At 49.7% G+C, this 16,380-nt stretch overlaps 1 protein-coding gene across 1 annotated transcript in view; it reads right to left on the minus strand.

Moving 5' to 3' along the window:
• The window catches only part of OLFML2B (olfactomedin like 2B), a 39,379-nt gene that overhangs the window by 5,607 nt on the left and 17,392 nt on the right, over window positions 1-16,380 (minus strand). The window contains exons 4-6 of the mRNA XM_024751636.1: window positions 15,824-16,000; window positions 10,190-10,415; window positions 7,560-8,096 (exon numbers count right to left, since the gene is read on the minus strand). Coding sequence (XP_024607404.1) covers window positions 7,560-8,096; window positions 10,190-10,415; window positions 15,824-16,000 — 940 coding nt within the window. The remainder of the gene's footprint in view (window positions 1-7,559; window positions 8,097-10,189; window positions 10,416-15,823; window positions 16,001-16,380) is intronic.

Here is a 16,380-nt window from a genome sequence, read left to right on the forward strand (position 1 = left end):
CTGGGCTTTCACACCCCACTCTCCTGGTCCCCGCTCACCCCCTGGTCATACTGCCTCTGGCTGGTTCTCTTTTCTGTCCACCTTTCAGATGTTATCCCTTAGAGCCCCACTTTTAGTCCCTTATCTTCTTGTTCTTCCTGTGTTCCCTGGGCCCACTCAGCTCTTATACAGCCCGGCGTTTGTTTCTGAGCACCAGACATCCAACCCCTACTAGACATTTCTCTCCTGTGTGTCCTCCTGATTCCTCAGACTTAATGGATTAAAAATGGAATTCATCTGGGGGCTTCCCTGGTGGCACAGTGGTTCAGAGTCCGCCTGCTGATGCAGGGGACGCGGGTTTGTGCCCCGGTCCGGGAAGATCCCACATGCCGTGGAGCGGCTGGGCCCGTGAGCCATGGCCGCTGAGCCTGCGCGTCCGGAGCCTGTGCTCCGCAATGGGAGAGGCCACGACAGTGAGAGGCCCGCGTACCGCAAAAAAAAAAAAAAAAAAAAAAAAGGAATTCATCTGCTTCAATTCACAGCCTGTTCCTCCTGTACTTCCTGTCCTGGAGAAAGACATGGCACACCATTAACCAAGCCACGAGACTTGTGGTCCTCCCTGACGTCCCCCTCTCTTCCACCGCACACCCATTGGTCGCTGTCTCCCATCTCTTCATCTCTCTGCCCTTTCCCTCCACCTCTGCAGCATTTGCTATGCCCATGCCCAGTGAACACAGGTGGACCCACTGCACGTGGGAGTCCAGCGAGACTCAAAGTGAAGACAAGGCCCCCCCAGAGGCCACAATTTCCATTTGAACAGAACTTGTTTTGAACGCAGAAAGAAGGCAGTCGTATTCTAAGAAGCATATATAACCAAATAACCCTATCATATTCTTTCTTACTTGTGTTATTTCCTCATATTAGCCAACAACTCGTGCTGAAAATGACATAGAAAAGGGAAGGATAGGGCAACTCACAGTCCCTTTTCTTTTTAGTCTTCCTTACTCAGTAAGGCGAAAGTAGGGAGTGTACAAAAGCTGGTAAAGTGTACTCATATGAAGAAGTGAAACAGAAACAGATGAGTTAAGTTTTGTGTAAGTGTTTCCACTGGTCTGCTAGGCACAAAATGCATACGAATATAGAAGCCGTGAAATACCAACTGTCATTTTGGTGGATTCCACATGAGTTAAATAATCTGACCTTTGCACTGAAAACTGGCAGTGCACAATATGATAAAATTCATGCTATTCAAGTCTTTTTTTTTTCTTTTTTGCTGTACACGGGCCTCTCACCGCTGCGGCCGCGCAGGCCCAGCAGCCACGGCCCACGGGCCCAGCCGCCCCGCGGCACGCGGGATCCTCCCAGACCAGGGCACGAACCCGCGTGCCCCGCGTCGGCAGGCGGACTCCCAACCACTGCGCCACCGGGGAAGCCCTCAAGTTTTTAATATTCCTTTACTTACAATTGCATGAAATCCAAAGGAAAAAACCAAGTGAGAGAGAGAGAGGCCAGAGAAGAAAGGAAACAGCTTTATACTGACTACCTTCAATGGCACTTTTCTCCTGCTCTTTGAACGAGGGGCTCTATGTTTTCATTTTGCCCTGGGCTCTACAAAATGCATAGCTGGCCCTGACCAAACTGGTTCACTCCCGGGGCTCTTGCGGCTCTGGTCCTTCTCACTGCAGTGCTACCTTCCTTCCTGGCTGTTTTTTCCTCATCCCTCAAGACAGCTAGGTCAGCTTCTTTTTTCAGAAGAGAGTGTCTCTGACCCCAAAGCACCCATGCATTCACTCACCACCCTGAGTTGAAACGGTGTTAACGTGTCTCACATACAAGCTTGTGGCAACTCCAGGTCAGGGGTGCTGCCTCACCTGCCTTTGCACGACCAACACCTACAGAACCTGCGCATCACCAGCACCCAGTACTTTCCTTAAATTGACAGATCTGAATGTAGTCCCCCGGCTCAGAACCTTCTGTACCACTTTTAGATATAAGTCCCAATGTCCCACTCCCTTCATCAGCCGGCTCCTCTCCCGTACGTTGCCCTGTGTGTGCCAGGGCGATGGGCGTTCTTTAATCCCCCTGACCTCCCACCCCCCCATGCCCGCACAGGCTCATGCGGTCAGCTCTGCCCTGGGGACCACACTCAGAAATGGAGCTCCACCCTCAGAACCGAAGACAGTCTCCACTGGACTGCATACCTTGCCGCTTGCCAGCCCTGGCCACTTTAGTCGCCCGTATCCCCCTCACGGTGACCCCTCTGCAGATGTAACCAGAGCTCACCCCCTTTCACAGCCAGCGCGGCGTGGGGCTGAGTGAATTAGGAGTGGACGCTTCATCCTTGCAGAGAGGCACAGACTTTATTCCTTACCCATTTACAAGGAACGTCTCCACTTTCTCACCTTGTTTCTAGGGCCAGCGGCCTCTGTGTCCTGACTGAAGTTCCTCGTGGTTTCAGGGGGCTGGTGAGGTGCCCCAACAAAGAGACTGAGAGCAGAGTATGTCTGTGGAGTTGGGGGTTGGGAAAGCTGCCTGTCAAGTGACTCAGGGCAGCCAACTGGGACACTTCTTGGTCCCGAGGCTGGGTGCCGTGGAGGATCTGGCTAGCCCTGCCCCTGTCCGTGTCAGCACCAGGCTGCCTCGGACCAGGCCCGCTGACATGGCAGGCCGGCTGGCTGTCTCGTGCCCACAGCCTGTGGCTGGCCAGGCCTCGGGGATTGTTAAGGTGGTATACTTTGTGAAGGAGACAGTCTTTAGCCAATCATATGGCCTAGGTTCGACCATGAGGCAGGCTCTCTGGTAGTGCTGTCGTCCTGACTGTTCTCTTTGTCTGCTCCTTTCCACTCCCAACCCCCACCCCAAAGCAGCCTCTTCTAAAACGTGCAGCAGGAGTTGCAGTCCTTAAAGTATGGGACTCTGCAAAGCCTTGGCAACGTGGCACGTGTCCTCTTCCTCTGCAGTAGGCTGAGCAGACCTCTCCCAGACACTGAGGATGGTGACCGCTCCTGTCCCGCCCCTTCCCTTCCCGAGCCCCGGCTCCCATCACTGACGGCATTTTTCCTCTCCTGTCCTAGAGCTACTATGCTTTGGCCAAAAGTTAATTCCAATTTGCTTGTTTTGGGAATTTCTGAGAGTTTGACAATTCCCCTGAGGAAAATGGTGGACCTTTTAGGGTATTACAAAACCAGGTTTAGAAACCATGGGATAGGGTATTCCTTTTAAAAGCAGCCCCATTTAAAAGCACTCAGACAGCTCAAAGTCAAAGTTGCCAGGCTCAGTAAACAGCAAGCAACCTTTCACAGGCAACACATCAGTGGTCTGTGCTGGTTTCAGCCAAATGATTTTTATTTAAATGATGACTACATGTAGTCCTACTCGGCCAGGCACAGGCAGGCAGGAAGTCTGCAGAGAAGGTTCCAGAAAAGAACTCCCATCCACACTAACAGCAGCCTGAGAGAAGCACCTGACAGTGATACATGATTAAAAGTGATTCCTGAAAAAACTTGCCAAGACTCCACATTGCCTAAACAGCCACCCTTCTCTCTGTGCCACCCCCTCTTTTCATCCCTTGGTATTTGAAGAAGCCCTTATATCTGTGTCCACGTCCCTGTATTTTTTTTCTACAGTAGACATAAAAGGAAAGAACTTCAGCTCTTTTGAAAAATCCTACAGGCCAATCTTTAAGCAGAAGCTTACATCCTCTGTGTAAGACAGATGAATGGATAAAGAAGATGTGGTACGTATAGACAATGGAATATTACTCAGCCACTAAAAAGAATGAAATAATGCTATCTGCAGCAACACGGATGAACCTGGAGATTATCATGCTAAGTGAAATAAGTCAGACAGAGAAAGACAAATATAATATGATATCGCTTATATGTGGAATCTAAAAAAAAAAAAGGATACAAATGAACTTATTTACAAAATAGAAACAGACTCACAGAGAATGAACTTATGGTTATCAGGGCAGAAGGTTGTGGGGAGGGATAAATTGGGAGTTTGAGATTGACGTGTACACACTGCTCTATTTAAAATAGATAACCATATATGACAAACCCGCAGCCCACGTTGTCCTCAATGGTGAAAAACTGAAAGCATTTCCACTAAGATCAGGAACAAGACAAGGCTGCCCACTCTCACCACTCTTATTCAACATAGTTTTGGAAGTTTTAGCCACAGCAATCAGAGAAGAAAAGGAAATAAAAGGAATCCATATCGGAAAAGAAGAAGTAAAGCTGTCGCTGTTTGCAGATGACATGATACTATACATAGAGAATCCTAAAGATGCTACCAGAAAACTATTAGAGCTTATCAATGAATTTGGTAAAGTAGCAGGAGACAAAATTAATGCACAGAAAAATCTGGCATTCCTATACAATAATGATGAAAAATCTGAAAGTGAAATCAAGAAAACACTCCCATTTACCATTGCAACAAAAAGAATAAAATATCAAAGAATAAACCTACCTAAGGAGACAAAAGACCTGTATGCAGAAAATTATAAGACATTGATGAAAGAAACTAAAGATGATACAAATAGATGGAGAGATATACCATGTTCTTGGATTGGAAGAATCAACATTGTGAAAAATGATCCACTTTGTTATAAAGCAGAAACTAACACACCATTGTAAAGCCATTATACTCCAATAAAGATGTAAAAAATAATAATAAATAAATAAATAAATAAAATAGATAACCAACAAGGACCTACAGTGTAGCAGAGGGAACTCTGCTCAATATCCTGTAATAACCTAAATGGGAAAAGAATCTGAAAAAGAATAGATACATGTATATGTATAACGAAATAACTTTGCTGTACACCCGAAACTAACACAACATTGTTAATCAACTATAGTCCATTATAAAATAAAAATTAAAAAGAAAAAGAACCCCAGCTCTTCTGAAAAATCTTACAGGCCAGCCTTTAAGCAGAAGCTTACATCCTCTGTGACAATGTTATTCTGGTTGAATAGAATATTGAACAACAAGAGAAAATGTATCCCTGTCTCCCATTCCTACCACTAGGCAAATAGCGGCTAGGACACAGGGTTTCTCCTGTCTGGGCATCAGCATCTCAGTCAGGCTAAGGGAGGGGGCAGCGTCCTAAGAACCCCAGAAAGGTGCATGTCGGGAATTACACCAGAAAAGCCCACTGGTGGCAACACCCAGGGTAGGCAGGTGGATTGTGGAGACAGTGGAGAATTCCACCCCTGGCTAGGAAGTCGCGAAGGGAAGAGGCTTCCAGGCTGGCAAACACCATCGCTGAGGACATACAAGGCATGCAGATGTACCCGTAGCCTGTCTTCACTGTTAGTATTCTATCCACCTGTGGAGGGATGGTGGCGGGCAGCTAAGTTTCTGGAGGAACCATCCCTCCTACCCAATTGGTGGTGCTATGGGGGCCCCCCGGGGAGCTCATTCCTATGGCAGAAGAGGAGATGGAGTGCTGGGCCCATGAGCATGGTCAAGGATGCACAGAGCCAGTTTGGAACTGGGAACCTCTGCTCAGACCCTGGGGCATTCTACAGAAATTGAGCAGGACCCGTAGCTTCAGAATTGATTATCCATGCAGTGAGGAATGGACCTTTTCTACTCTATGGTCAGCTTGCTCCCGTCATGGAAGCAAAAGAAAGGAAAAGAAAAACATTCTCTTCTCCCACCCCGACCTCTGTGGCTCAAGAACTGTCTTCTTGCTTAGCTTCCTCCAGGCCAAGGTTCATGAGGTTTTGCCCTGGGGTCCATTTGGTTATTTCCTTGCCATTATTCTGGGATTTTTCACCCAATAGGAATCCCTTGCTATACCATGGCCTGATAAACTTACTGCAGAAAACCACAGAATATAATGGAGAAAGCAGTCTTTAGCAAATTTCTAATTTCTGAGACCCAGACGGGCAGAGATGTGGCCAAGGTCACACAGCTGTCAGCAGCAGAGACCAGGCTATAACAAGGTGTTTGGCTCCTGGCAGGTGCTCCTTCCACCATCTGTCTGGCGTAGCTGGCACCTTATTCTGAGGAGGAATTAGGAAAGAGGCTGCCAAGGGAGCAGAAAATGGGAGGAAGGGAAAGACAGGTATAAGGCAAATCACGTCTTCCGTCAAATCAAGTATATTTTTAATGAAATTATTATTCAATAGTGTTATTTCTCAATCACTATGGATGGTGACGTAATGAATGTTTGGTTTAGTTCTTGTTGGAAGAGACATATGTAGCCAGGTCTCATTGCCCCCCCTCCCCGCTGCCCCCCGACATCACACACACACACTTTCACAGTTTACTGTTCTCAGAGTCATCTTGTGGACATGGAGCTCCCAGGCACAGAACAGAGCTGTATTCTCTGTGCTTCTGGAACATACCCTGCTCCTTTAGACCTAATAGTCAGAAGACTTCTCTACTTAGAAAACTCCTGTTTGGGCTTCCCTGGTGGCACAGTGGTTGAGAATCTGCCTGCCAATGCAGGGGACACGGGTTCGAGCCCTGGTCTGGGAGGATCCCACATGCCGTGGAGCAACTAGGCCCGTGAGCCACAGCTACCGAGCCTGCGCATCTGGAGCTCGTGCTCCACAACAAGAGAGGCCGCGACAGTGAGAGGCCCGCGCACTGCGATGAAGAGTGGCCCCTGCTGGCCGCAACTAGAGAAAGCCCTCGCACAGAAACGAAGACCCAACACAGCCATAAATAAATAAATAAAAATGAAAACTCCTATTCATCCTTCAAAACCCAGTTCAAAGGATACCTCCTTAGAAAAGCTTCCCCAGCCTTCTTAGCAGCCAGGCCAAGCTGCTGCTCCCTCTTTCATGTCTCTGTTTCTCCATTCCTCTGTTACAGCATTTATCACATGATGCCACAGTGTTTCCATGCTTTCTAAGGCTGAGAGCTCATGAGATTTTCCCCTGGGGCCCACTGCACTGGTTATTCCCCTGTTCCCATTCTTATTATTCTGGGATCCCTCTGCCCACATAAGAATCTATTGTTAGTTCATGGCCTGGTAAACATACTGCAGAAAACTTAGCCATCATTAAATAACCAAATACCCAATGCCCATCACAAAGCCTAGTACACCAGCACTTGACAAATGTTTATAAAATTTATTAATGAAGCTCAGATCTTGGCTCCATTAATTTACTTATATTTAATTTAATTAATTTTTTTTTTTTTTTTTGCGGTACACAGGCCTCTCACTGTTGTGGGCTCTCCTGTTGCGGAGCACAGGCTCTGAACGCGCAGGCTCAGCGGCCATGGCTCACGGGCCCAGCTGCTCCGCGGCATGTGGGATCTTCCCGGACCAGGACACGAACCCGTGTTCCCTGCATCGGCAGGCGGACTCTCAACCACTGTGCCACCAGGGAAGCCCCAGTTTACTTATATTTTAGAAAGGAGTTTCCCACTCTTATCACCAGCACATTTTGAATACATAGACCCTAGATGTTAAAACTGATCATCGGCCAAGGCCTAACTCTACTTGCCTTTCTTTATGAAGCATTTGGACCATCTGAATCCTCCCTCTCCTTTCAAGCCATTTCGAGGCTCTGCCCTTCACTTGAGCAGGAGACCCAAGCCAGGTAGAATGAACTCACCTATGACATTCCGTATGTCATCTTCTTCCTCGGGGCTCAGGGTGGGGCTGAGGGGGGCTGTGCCCTGCCCAGCAGTGGCATCTTTCCCCAGTGAGTCTGTCCTGACTGGTGGGGGAGGCACCGGGGCTGTGTGCATCGCCTCTACAAATGCATCCTCGGGAGCCACTGATGGAGGCGCTGAGGCTGGAGGTCGCTGGGTGGCTGTGTGGGCCACGGTCGTGGCTGGTACCTGAGTAAAAGGTTTAAGGAATGCCTCCCCGGTGGGTTCGGGAAACACTGAGGTGGTCTGGAGTGGTATTGAGAATTTTTCAACTGAGGCAGAGAGAGTAGGGTCAGGGATGCTGGCAGCTGAGGTCGAGGCCTGCGGCTGTGCAGAAAGCAGGGCTGTGGTCTGAGTGCCAGCATCAGTTGTCACAGCAGCATTGTGATGGGTGGCTACTGGCCTCCGGGTGGCACTGGTCAGCAGGAGGTTGTGTCTCAGAAGCTGATCTTCAATCAGCAAATCCATTCCGTGTTCACCGCTGAAAAACTCGTCTTCTGGGAAACAAACACAGGTGCATTTGTGACTGGGGAGAGGAACTGGGGGCATGTGGTATGTGGCAGATTAATGAGGGTTTCTTTCCTCAACATGACGCCCTGATTTAGAGATAGAGCCCAGGTGGGATTTAGAAGAAGCAGGTGAAAAGGAGCACAGATGGAAGCATTTCCTCGAGGGTCTCTCTGAATAGTCTACTGCTATCCTCCACCTGCGACTCACGGGCCACCTAGAGGACGCACAGCCACGGGCTACGAAACCTGGGAGGAAGTTAGTCATTCATTCAGTAGGTATCTATGGAGCATGCACAAGAACAATGAGCAAAAAAAAGATCCTGCCCTCGCCAAGCTCCTATCTAGTGGTGGAGACACCAAACAATACACAGGTTGTATATGTGAAGGTGCTATGAAAAGAAGTCTAGTAGGGTGAGGAGAAGGGAAGGGAAGAGAAACTTGCAGTAATGGATAAAGTAGTTAAGATGGGACTCAGTGGGATGGAGAGATGAGCAGAGGCTTGAAGGAGCGAGGGAGTTAGCCAAGCAGCTATCAGGGGAAGAGTATACTAGGGGGGGAATAGCAGCAGTGCAAAGGCCCTGGGGCCAGAACATGTCTGCCGAGGCTGGGGAGCAGTGAGGTGGACAGAGGTCAGAGAGAACACGGGAGCCAAGTCATGTGGCATTTGGCTGTTGTGTTTGGACTTCAGTTTTTTTTTTTTTTTTTTTTTTTTTTACGGTACGCGGGCCTCTCCCGTCGTGGAGCACAGGCTCCGGATGCGCAGGCCCAGCAGCCATGGCTCACTGGCCCAGCTGCTCTGCGGCATGTGGGATCTTCCCGGACCGGGGCACGAACCCGTGTCCCCTGCATTGGCAGGCAGACTCCCAACCACTGCGCCACCAGGGAAGCCCCTGGACTTCAGTTTTTATTCCAAGTGAAATGGGGCAGTCTGCAGGGTTTGGAGCAGAGAAGGAATATGAGGAGGCAGAGATTTCTTAGGAAGGACACAAAGAGGTCTAACCACAAAAGACATAATTGGTCAATTGGATTTTATCTGCTCATCAGAAACACCATTAAGGAACTGAAAATACAAGCCACGGGCAGGAAGAGAATATCTGCAGTATGTATGACTGACAGAGGACTTGCTCCAGAATATAAAAACCCCACAAACCAATTATTTATTTATTTATTTTGGCCATTCTGCACAGCTTGTGGGATCTCAGTTCCCGGACAAGGGACTGAACCCGGGCCATGGCAGTGAAAGTACCGAATCCTAACCACTAGACCACCAGGGAACTTCCACAAATTAATAATTTAAAAAGGCTACGAACAGTTAAAAATGGGAAAATGATTATGCCAGCGACTGCGTGAGCAGAAACTGTAAGGAGGTAGAGGCAGAGCAGGTGCATGAGCCAGGAGGCTGCTGAGCAGGACCTGATGGGAGGAACTGGCATTCGCTCTGGCAGAGTGGAGACAGAGGAAGAGTGGGACCTCCTGGGGCGCTGGGCAGGGAGAGACAGAAGAAAAAGGAGGGGCCGGTGGCAGGGAGGAGCACAGGAGAAGGAAGCGTTAGGGAAACAAGATAAAGATGAGGTGAAAGGGAATATCTGTTTTCTGTGAAAAAATAAGAGGGACAGAGATAAAAGGGGTCCAGCATGTGCTGGAGTCTCAGTCAGGAAGCCCAGGGTCCCTGGAGAAGGAACAGGTGGGAGAAGCCCACTGTGTGGCTGTGAGTGAGTCATTCGCCTCTATGCCTCAGGGTCCTCATCTGCGAATGGGGAGGGCTGGACTCCAGGGCACTGAAGTCCCTTCTGGCTCAGCCATGTTCTGCCTTGTGGTCCTCTGCAAGCCCAGAGAAGGCAAGTGACTTGCCCCAGGGCGCTCAGCAAGTTGTGAGGAAAGGCCATAAGAATTCTGGATGGTTTGTAACTGCAGGGAATTCTCAGGTAACCGAGCTGGCTCTGCGGGGCCACAGTAGTAATCAAACTGCAAAAAGGGTGTGTGCCTCACGGGAAGTACACCTCCACAGGGTCCAAGTGGTGACTCCGTCCCTTGCCCTGCCTCTGGGGGGGGTGGGGCGGCCCTGGCTGACCCCAACTCACGATGCTCTTCGATGTCATTCTCCTCCTCAGGGTCCTTGGCTTTGTAGTAGGTGATGCCCCGAATGACGGTGGGCTTGGAGGCCGGCCGGCCCCTCAGGTGGACCTGCCTCTGCAGGGGCCACTGAGGCTTCACCACCTCTGGCGGAGCCAGTGGCCGCGTCTGCAGGAGCTTGATGGAGTTGATCTGCTGGGACACGGTTTCTTCCTGCAGAAACCTCTCTTCATACTGCTCCTCAGAGGGGACACAAGGGAAGATCAGGTCACTGGTCAGAGTGGCAGTGGTCAGGCAGAGACAATGCTGGAGCCAAGGCCATACTAATAACAACAGCTAATCCTAAAAGCACTTCCTAAGAGCCAGGCATTGTTCATCTTCTCATCAGTCCTATGAGGTAGGAACCAGTTTTAATCATTTCCATGTACAGGTTGGGAAATTGAGGCACAGAGAGGTTATGTAAATTGCCCAAGGGGCCACAGCAGGTAAGTGGTAGAGGCAGGATTTGAACCCAGGCAGTCTGGCTCCAGACTCTGTCTCTAACCTCCACGCTATACTTCTCAGAGAGTGCAGTTGTCCTCTCAGCTCTGGTCTGGGGATGCTGGGTGACTTAGATCTGGTATCAGTTGTTTCTAGTGAGGCCCATGTGGCTGGGACATGAAGGCTGAGGACCAAGCTGCAGACCTCAGGATGAATCATGACTGCTTTTACTTATGCTGTTAGAGCAAACTGCCCCAAGCCCTCCCTAACGAATCCAGAATAAAGTCCAAAGTCCTTGGCCTGGCACTGAGAACTCAAATCGACTTGACCCAGCTCAGCATTCTTCTCTCTTTTGCTCCACCCTCCAGCGCCGACACCCCCGGTACTCCAGGCACTTGGTTGACTCCTGAACTTCTTGGCTCTCCTGAGCTTCTGGGTCTTTGCTCAGACTGTTTTCTCTGTCTGGAAGGCCATTCTCTTCCCCCCACCCCCGCACCCATATAGGTATTTCTTGAAATCAACCCATTTTTCAAGGCCTGGCTAAAATCTCAGGACCCCAAGGAAATACTCCCAGACCTTTTCATTCAGAATTAATCTTTCTTTCCCAATCATCACTTTGCACTTTGTGGCAGAGACTTCCAAGTGACTACCCAAATCCCCGTCTCCTTGTTCCTGACTTAATGAGAAACTGGTTTTGTGGGAGTGGTCATGGGACTAAGTTCTGGTTGGTAGGGTGTAAGTAGAAGTTGGTGGGAAGAGCTTTTGGAGAAGTTTCTTAAGACTTGGGGCTGACTCAGCTGGAAGGCATCTTTTGCACTCTTCCTCATTTCTCTGGCCAGAAGAATATGGACAGGATGGCTGGAGCTGAGCAGTCATCTTGCGATCATGAGGGGATTTTGAGGATGGACATCACTAATGACATCTTGCAGCTGACTATATCAGCCCTGGGCCACCTGCCTCCAGAGCTCTTCTACATGAAAGAACAACCAACCGCTCTATTGTTTAATGCACTGTATTTCGGTCTCTTACTCAAAGCCGAACATAACTCCTAATGGATACAAGTCTGTACTTCTATTGTAACACCTTTCTCAGCCTGCCTTCCACAGGCATTATTTAAGGATGTTGCCTCTGTTGACTGAGCAACTGGAAGAGCAGAGACCACCTCTTGTTCATCTTTAATTCCCCTGAGTAAATGCCTGTTAAATTGAATTTCTGAATCATAACAAATCCCAAGCAACCATCTACATTTGTGACTAGCACTGGGATTTTTGTCAAATCAAATGATGCTTTAAAGTAGGTAGCCGATGACCTGGGCATCTTGATGGTACCACAGAAGTCCTCTGTGATGGTTCTGGTCACATGGAAGGACCACCCTGTCCCCCACAGAGCTGCTGCCTGGGGACTGAGCTGTTGTGTCCACAGTGTGGCAGAGTCTCTGGGTCCTTCCTTGGTCCATCTAGTCATGTCCCCTCACCCAAAGGATCACAATCGCCCACCTTTGAAAGCAGAGGGCCTTGGGCACTGGGCCTGTGAGCTAGCTGTGCTGAAAGTCAGAGCCACTGGACAGGGGGTCCAGCTCCTGAGGGGCAGTGGCTCCATCAGTAAAGCATGCAGCGACCTAAGTGGGAGTGGCCCAGCGCTGCTCTCATGAGGTATCCAATGGCTGAATGATGAAGGGGTCGCTCCCTGTAGCCATCTAAGCCATGAAAGCTCCCCCTTTTCACCATGAGGAGGTGGGCGAGCTCCCTTAAATCCTTGGTGAAGTCCACCCAGAGAGCAGAGTCCACTTGGAAACAAAACCTCTGTCCCTTGATGCCCAGTGTCCTGAGGGGCAGAGCAGGACCTTCAGGTTCACTGAACATTAGCTGGCAGGGATCCAGCTATCATGGCCAACTTTCTCACTTTGCACAGGAAGAAGCAAATCAGGCTCTTGTTTTGACCTTTAAAATCTGGCCTGGAGAAAACCTAGAGTCCTCATTGCCAACCACACCCCAAGTCTGTACTGGTTTTCCCGTGACAAGAGAGTTTATCCAGATGGCACAGCAGACATGGAAGTTCCTGAATATGTGTTCCTTGCTCCCCTGAGCTGACCGACTCCTGGAAGACAGGGAACTCTTTCTGCCAGCCTCCCCTGACTGGGGCCAGAGCGCTGCCCAGAAGAAACAGGCAGATTTGTGCCCCGGGCAGCCCCTACTCCTGCTACCTGCCCCTCTCTCACTTCCCATTCTTTGCTGGTGAGGTGACCTCCATCAGAAGCGCAGGGAATACTCAGCTGGTGCTGATGACGTTTTACAGAGCACCTATTAGGGCCAGACATGTCCCTTTATATTATTTTCAACCCTTAAAATAATGGGGCACGGTAGATATTATTATCCACATTTTACAGATGAGGAAGGAGAGGCTCAGAGTCATTTAGCAACTTGGTTGAAGGTCAGTCAATTAAGTGGTTGAGATGGGCACTTATTAAGTCATTCGGCTATTAAATAGGCCCAGGGCTGCCTGCTTCAGAGCCTGTGCTCTACCTTACATTAAAGCCACATTGTCCTCAGCTGTGACCACAGGACTAACTCATTGGCCATCCAAAAACTTGTCCACATCCCCAAGTCCTGAGGGCCATGGTCTGGCTAGTGCCCAGCAGACTTGGGGATCCCTCATTTCCCATGGGAAAGAGCTGCCTGGGAGGCTGACGAGAGGCCCCAGCCCTTGACTCAGACGCCGCGGGCCATCTAATTGCTAGACTCTGGTTTCCCTCTGCATTGCAAAAGCAAGTTGTCATTTCTTCGTGGCAAACCCCAGGAACTGTCTTTAATCCAAGCTCTTAGGGACGAGCGGGAACTGCAGTTCCTTCTCCCAGCCAAGAAGATGGCGCAAGACCATGGACGGCCTCTGCCAGAGAACATATAATTTCCCTGGATTCGCTGGCTGCACTGGGAGGCAGTGGCCCCCGCAAGCTTTGATTTCCTCTCTCTGTTAAACTGTTGTATGACTTCAACTGCTGGTGTCCCAGTTTTCCCAATCCCACCCTGCTCTCTCCACTCCCAACCCACCCCCCAGAGCCCCCTGCCAACCCTCCAGGCAAGGACCTTCCTGGAAAGAGGCCTCCAGCAAAGTGCCATGCACCGTTCCAAGAAACCCTGACATCATCTGTAAGAACCCTGAAAAGAACAGCCAAACCCAGACACCCCACTCGCCCCCTTTTTCAGCACGGGGTTCACTAAAGAGACAGACGGATGCAAAGGGAGAGGCTAGCCTTGCCTCCTTCACCACTTCCCCCTTTCCAGTCCCACCCTGGCCCTGGCTCTGCCCACACCCTCCCTGGTTTGGGTGGACTGTGCTAACTTCCACAGTGTGTGAATGGGGATTTCAGGAGGCAGAAACTTTTGCTGAGCAAGGCGAAAAAGAGTTGGGTGTGGTTGATTTGCCTTCAGGAAAATCTGAGCTGGGTTCCTGAACATACCACATAACGTGTCATCGAGACAACAGATGGAATTCTCAAGCTCAGCCGACTGGGAAATTGGAAGCCAGAGAGCACAGGAAGCGCCTAACTCTGCTGGGCTGCTGGGCCAGCAAAGGATGCCATACGGGCTGCGATGGGAGCCGCAGGGCCCCAGGTGTGATGCGAGGGTGCCTCCAATTTCCCTTCCAGCCCAAATGTCTTCTGGCTCTTTGGTTGACAAACTCAGACCTGCTCGGGGATGACCCACCAAGCAGACTAAACACACACTCAGTAGCTGGCATGTCGGGGACACCCAAAAATGAGAATAAAAATAATTTTTGAGGGAATACGATATTTCCCAAAAAACCCCGTCAAAGTAGTCATCATGGGCTAAGCCAGAAAACGGGCCTCCCTTGTACTTATTTTCTGGGTTGGAATTGGTTTTATTTTGAGTTACAAATGGGGCAGGGTGCAGGCACCATACTCTCTTCAGGGCTTCTTGCCTCCAAATCCTAATCTGCCTGCTCTCCTGCCTTCGGAACACATGAGCCCAAGGTTCCCCAAAACCAAAGCTGCTGTCTACTTGGCACCACTTCGGGGAGTTTCTTTGCTCAAGAGTTCCAAGCCCACATGCCTAGTCAGTCTTACTTCCTTTCTTACCCCAATTCTTAATGACCCAGGCAACAGGATCCTTCGTAGCAATGCTTCCCAGCCCTTTTCAACGTCACAGCACATTGACATTGACAGCTCAGGGGCTCTGACAGTCTGTGTCCCAGGCCCTGCTTCACCCATACCCTGCCCGCCTGCCCCAGGCTGAGGGGATCCCTCAATGGTTCACCTGGAATCCACGCTCTGCCATCCACCACCAATCCTTGGTCCAGTAAAAGTGAGCAAAACCCCTCTTAACTGCTGCTATCCCGTGGTTGCCAGGGACCCCTCTTACGATGCTTCATCCAGACCTGCCTTGCTAATAGCATCCACACTCTTCAAGTCCTGATGCCAGAATTTACCCATTTCCTCTTCCACTTTTGGGGGGTTAGCTCCTGTTTTTCAATCAATTTACAAGATAGTCCAATACATTAAATAAAATAACACACGTAACTATTGAATATTAGCACGTACACATAACTTGGTAACTAGAGCCAAAAGAAACAGGTATCAAATGAGGAGGTATTTTTAAGCAAATAGGTCCTTTGGCATCACTCAAGTCACATTACATAGTGCTTCATTTCATTGTACAGGTGACTCTGTGTTCCAGACAATACTGAGGGGGAAGAGATAGAGGTGTGAGACCCCTGTCACCACTTCCCAGCTGAGCAAGGGAGACTGTGAGCATTCCTGGATCTGTTTTCTCATCTGCAAAGTGAGGATATGGATCTCTGCCCCAGCCTGCCTTCCAGAGCTGTGGTGAAGACCACATGGTATGATGATGAAAGACATAGTACTCCAAGAGGCAGGATGGAGTATAATAGAAATGGGGCCTGAAACTCGAAAGACCCAGATTTGAGTCCTGGTTTCAGTATTCACTGAACCTCTCTGGGCTTCAACGTTAATTAAGTACAATGGGGTCAACCCCTGCCGCATCAGACCTACAGAACTGTTGTGTAGATGAAACGAGAGCATGCCCGTGGAAGGACTGAAGCCTGCAAGCGCTATGCACATGGGAGGTGCTGGGAGTATGCTTTCTGGGGGTCTGTGGTCAGAGCCCCTGGAGGCTGAGTTGTACCTCGGGGTGGGTGTAGGCTGCAGCCGTGTCCCTCTGCAGGGCCGAGTGGATGTCCGGCATGCTGTCTAGGATGTTACTGGAGCTGTTCTCTTTGCCTCGCTTGTTCATCTCAGTTCGAATTTCTTTCACGTCCTCTTCGATTCGTTCATTTTCCTTGGTGAGGTTTTTAGAAACTTCCTAAGAAGAGAGACAATTTTAAAAAGAGAGTCCTTTAAAGTGCTTTGAAGACAAACAGGAGGGAGCTGGCAGCCAGCTTCTGCTTAGAGCACAGAGACTCAACAGACAGGCTGAGAAATCAGCCAGAAACAACTGGGGCCCTCGAGTGTGTCCGGCCCTGTGCTGAGGACCGAGCTCGGTCCCAGGCGGCATTTCCAGGGCAGCTTGGCTCCGGTACGTCCTCTGCTGGAAATGCTTCCCAATACCACCACGGCTTTCCTAATGATAACACTGCCATGTCCCTGGGCTACTGGGACACCTGTTATTTATCCACCCTTGGTTCACAGTACGCTCTTATCCAGTGACGAGTAACATTACAGAAAAATTCCATTCGCTTGCAA

This window comes from Neophocaena asiaeorientalis, unplaced genomic scaffold (genome assembly GCF_003031525.2).
Source record: "Neophocaena asiaeorientalis asiaeorientalis breed wild unplaced genomic scaffold, Neophocaena_asiaeorientalis_V1.1 scaffold156, whole genome shotgun sequence".
Lineage (NCBI taxonomy): Eukaryota > Metazoa > Chordata > Mammalia > Artiodactyla > Phocoenidae > Neophocaena > Neophocaena asiaeorientalis.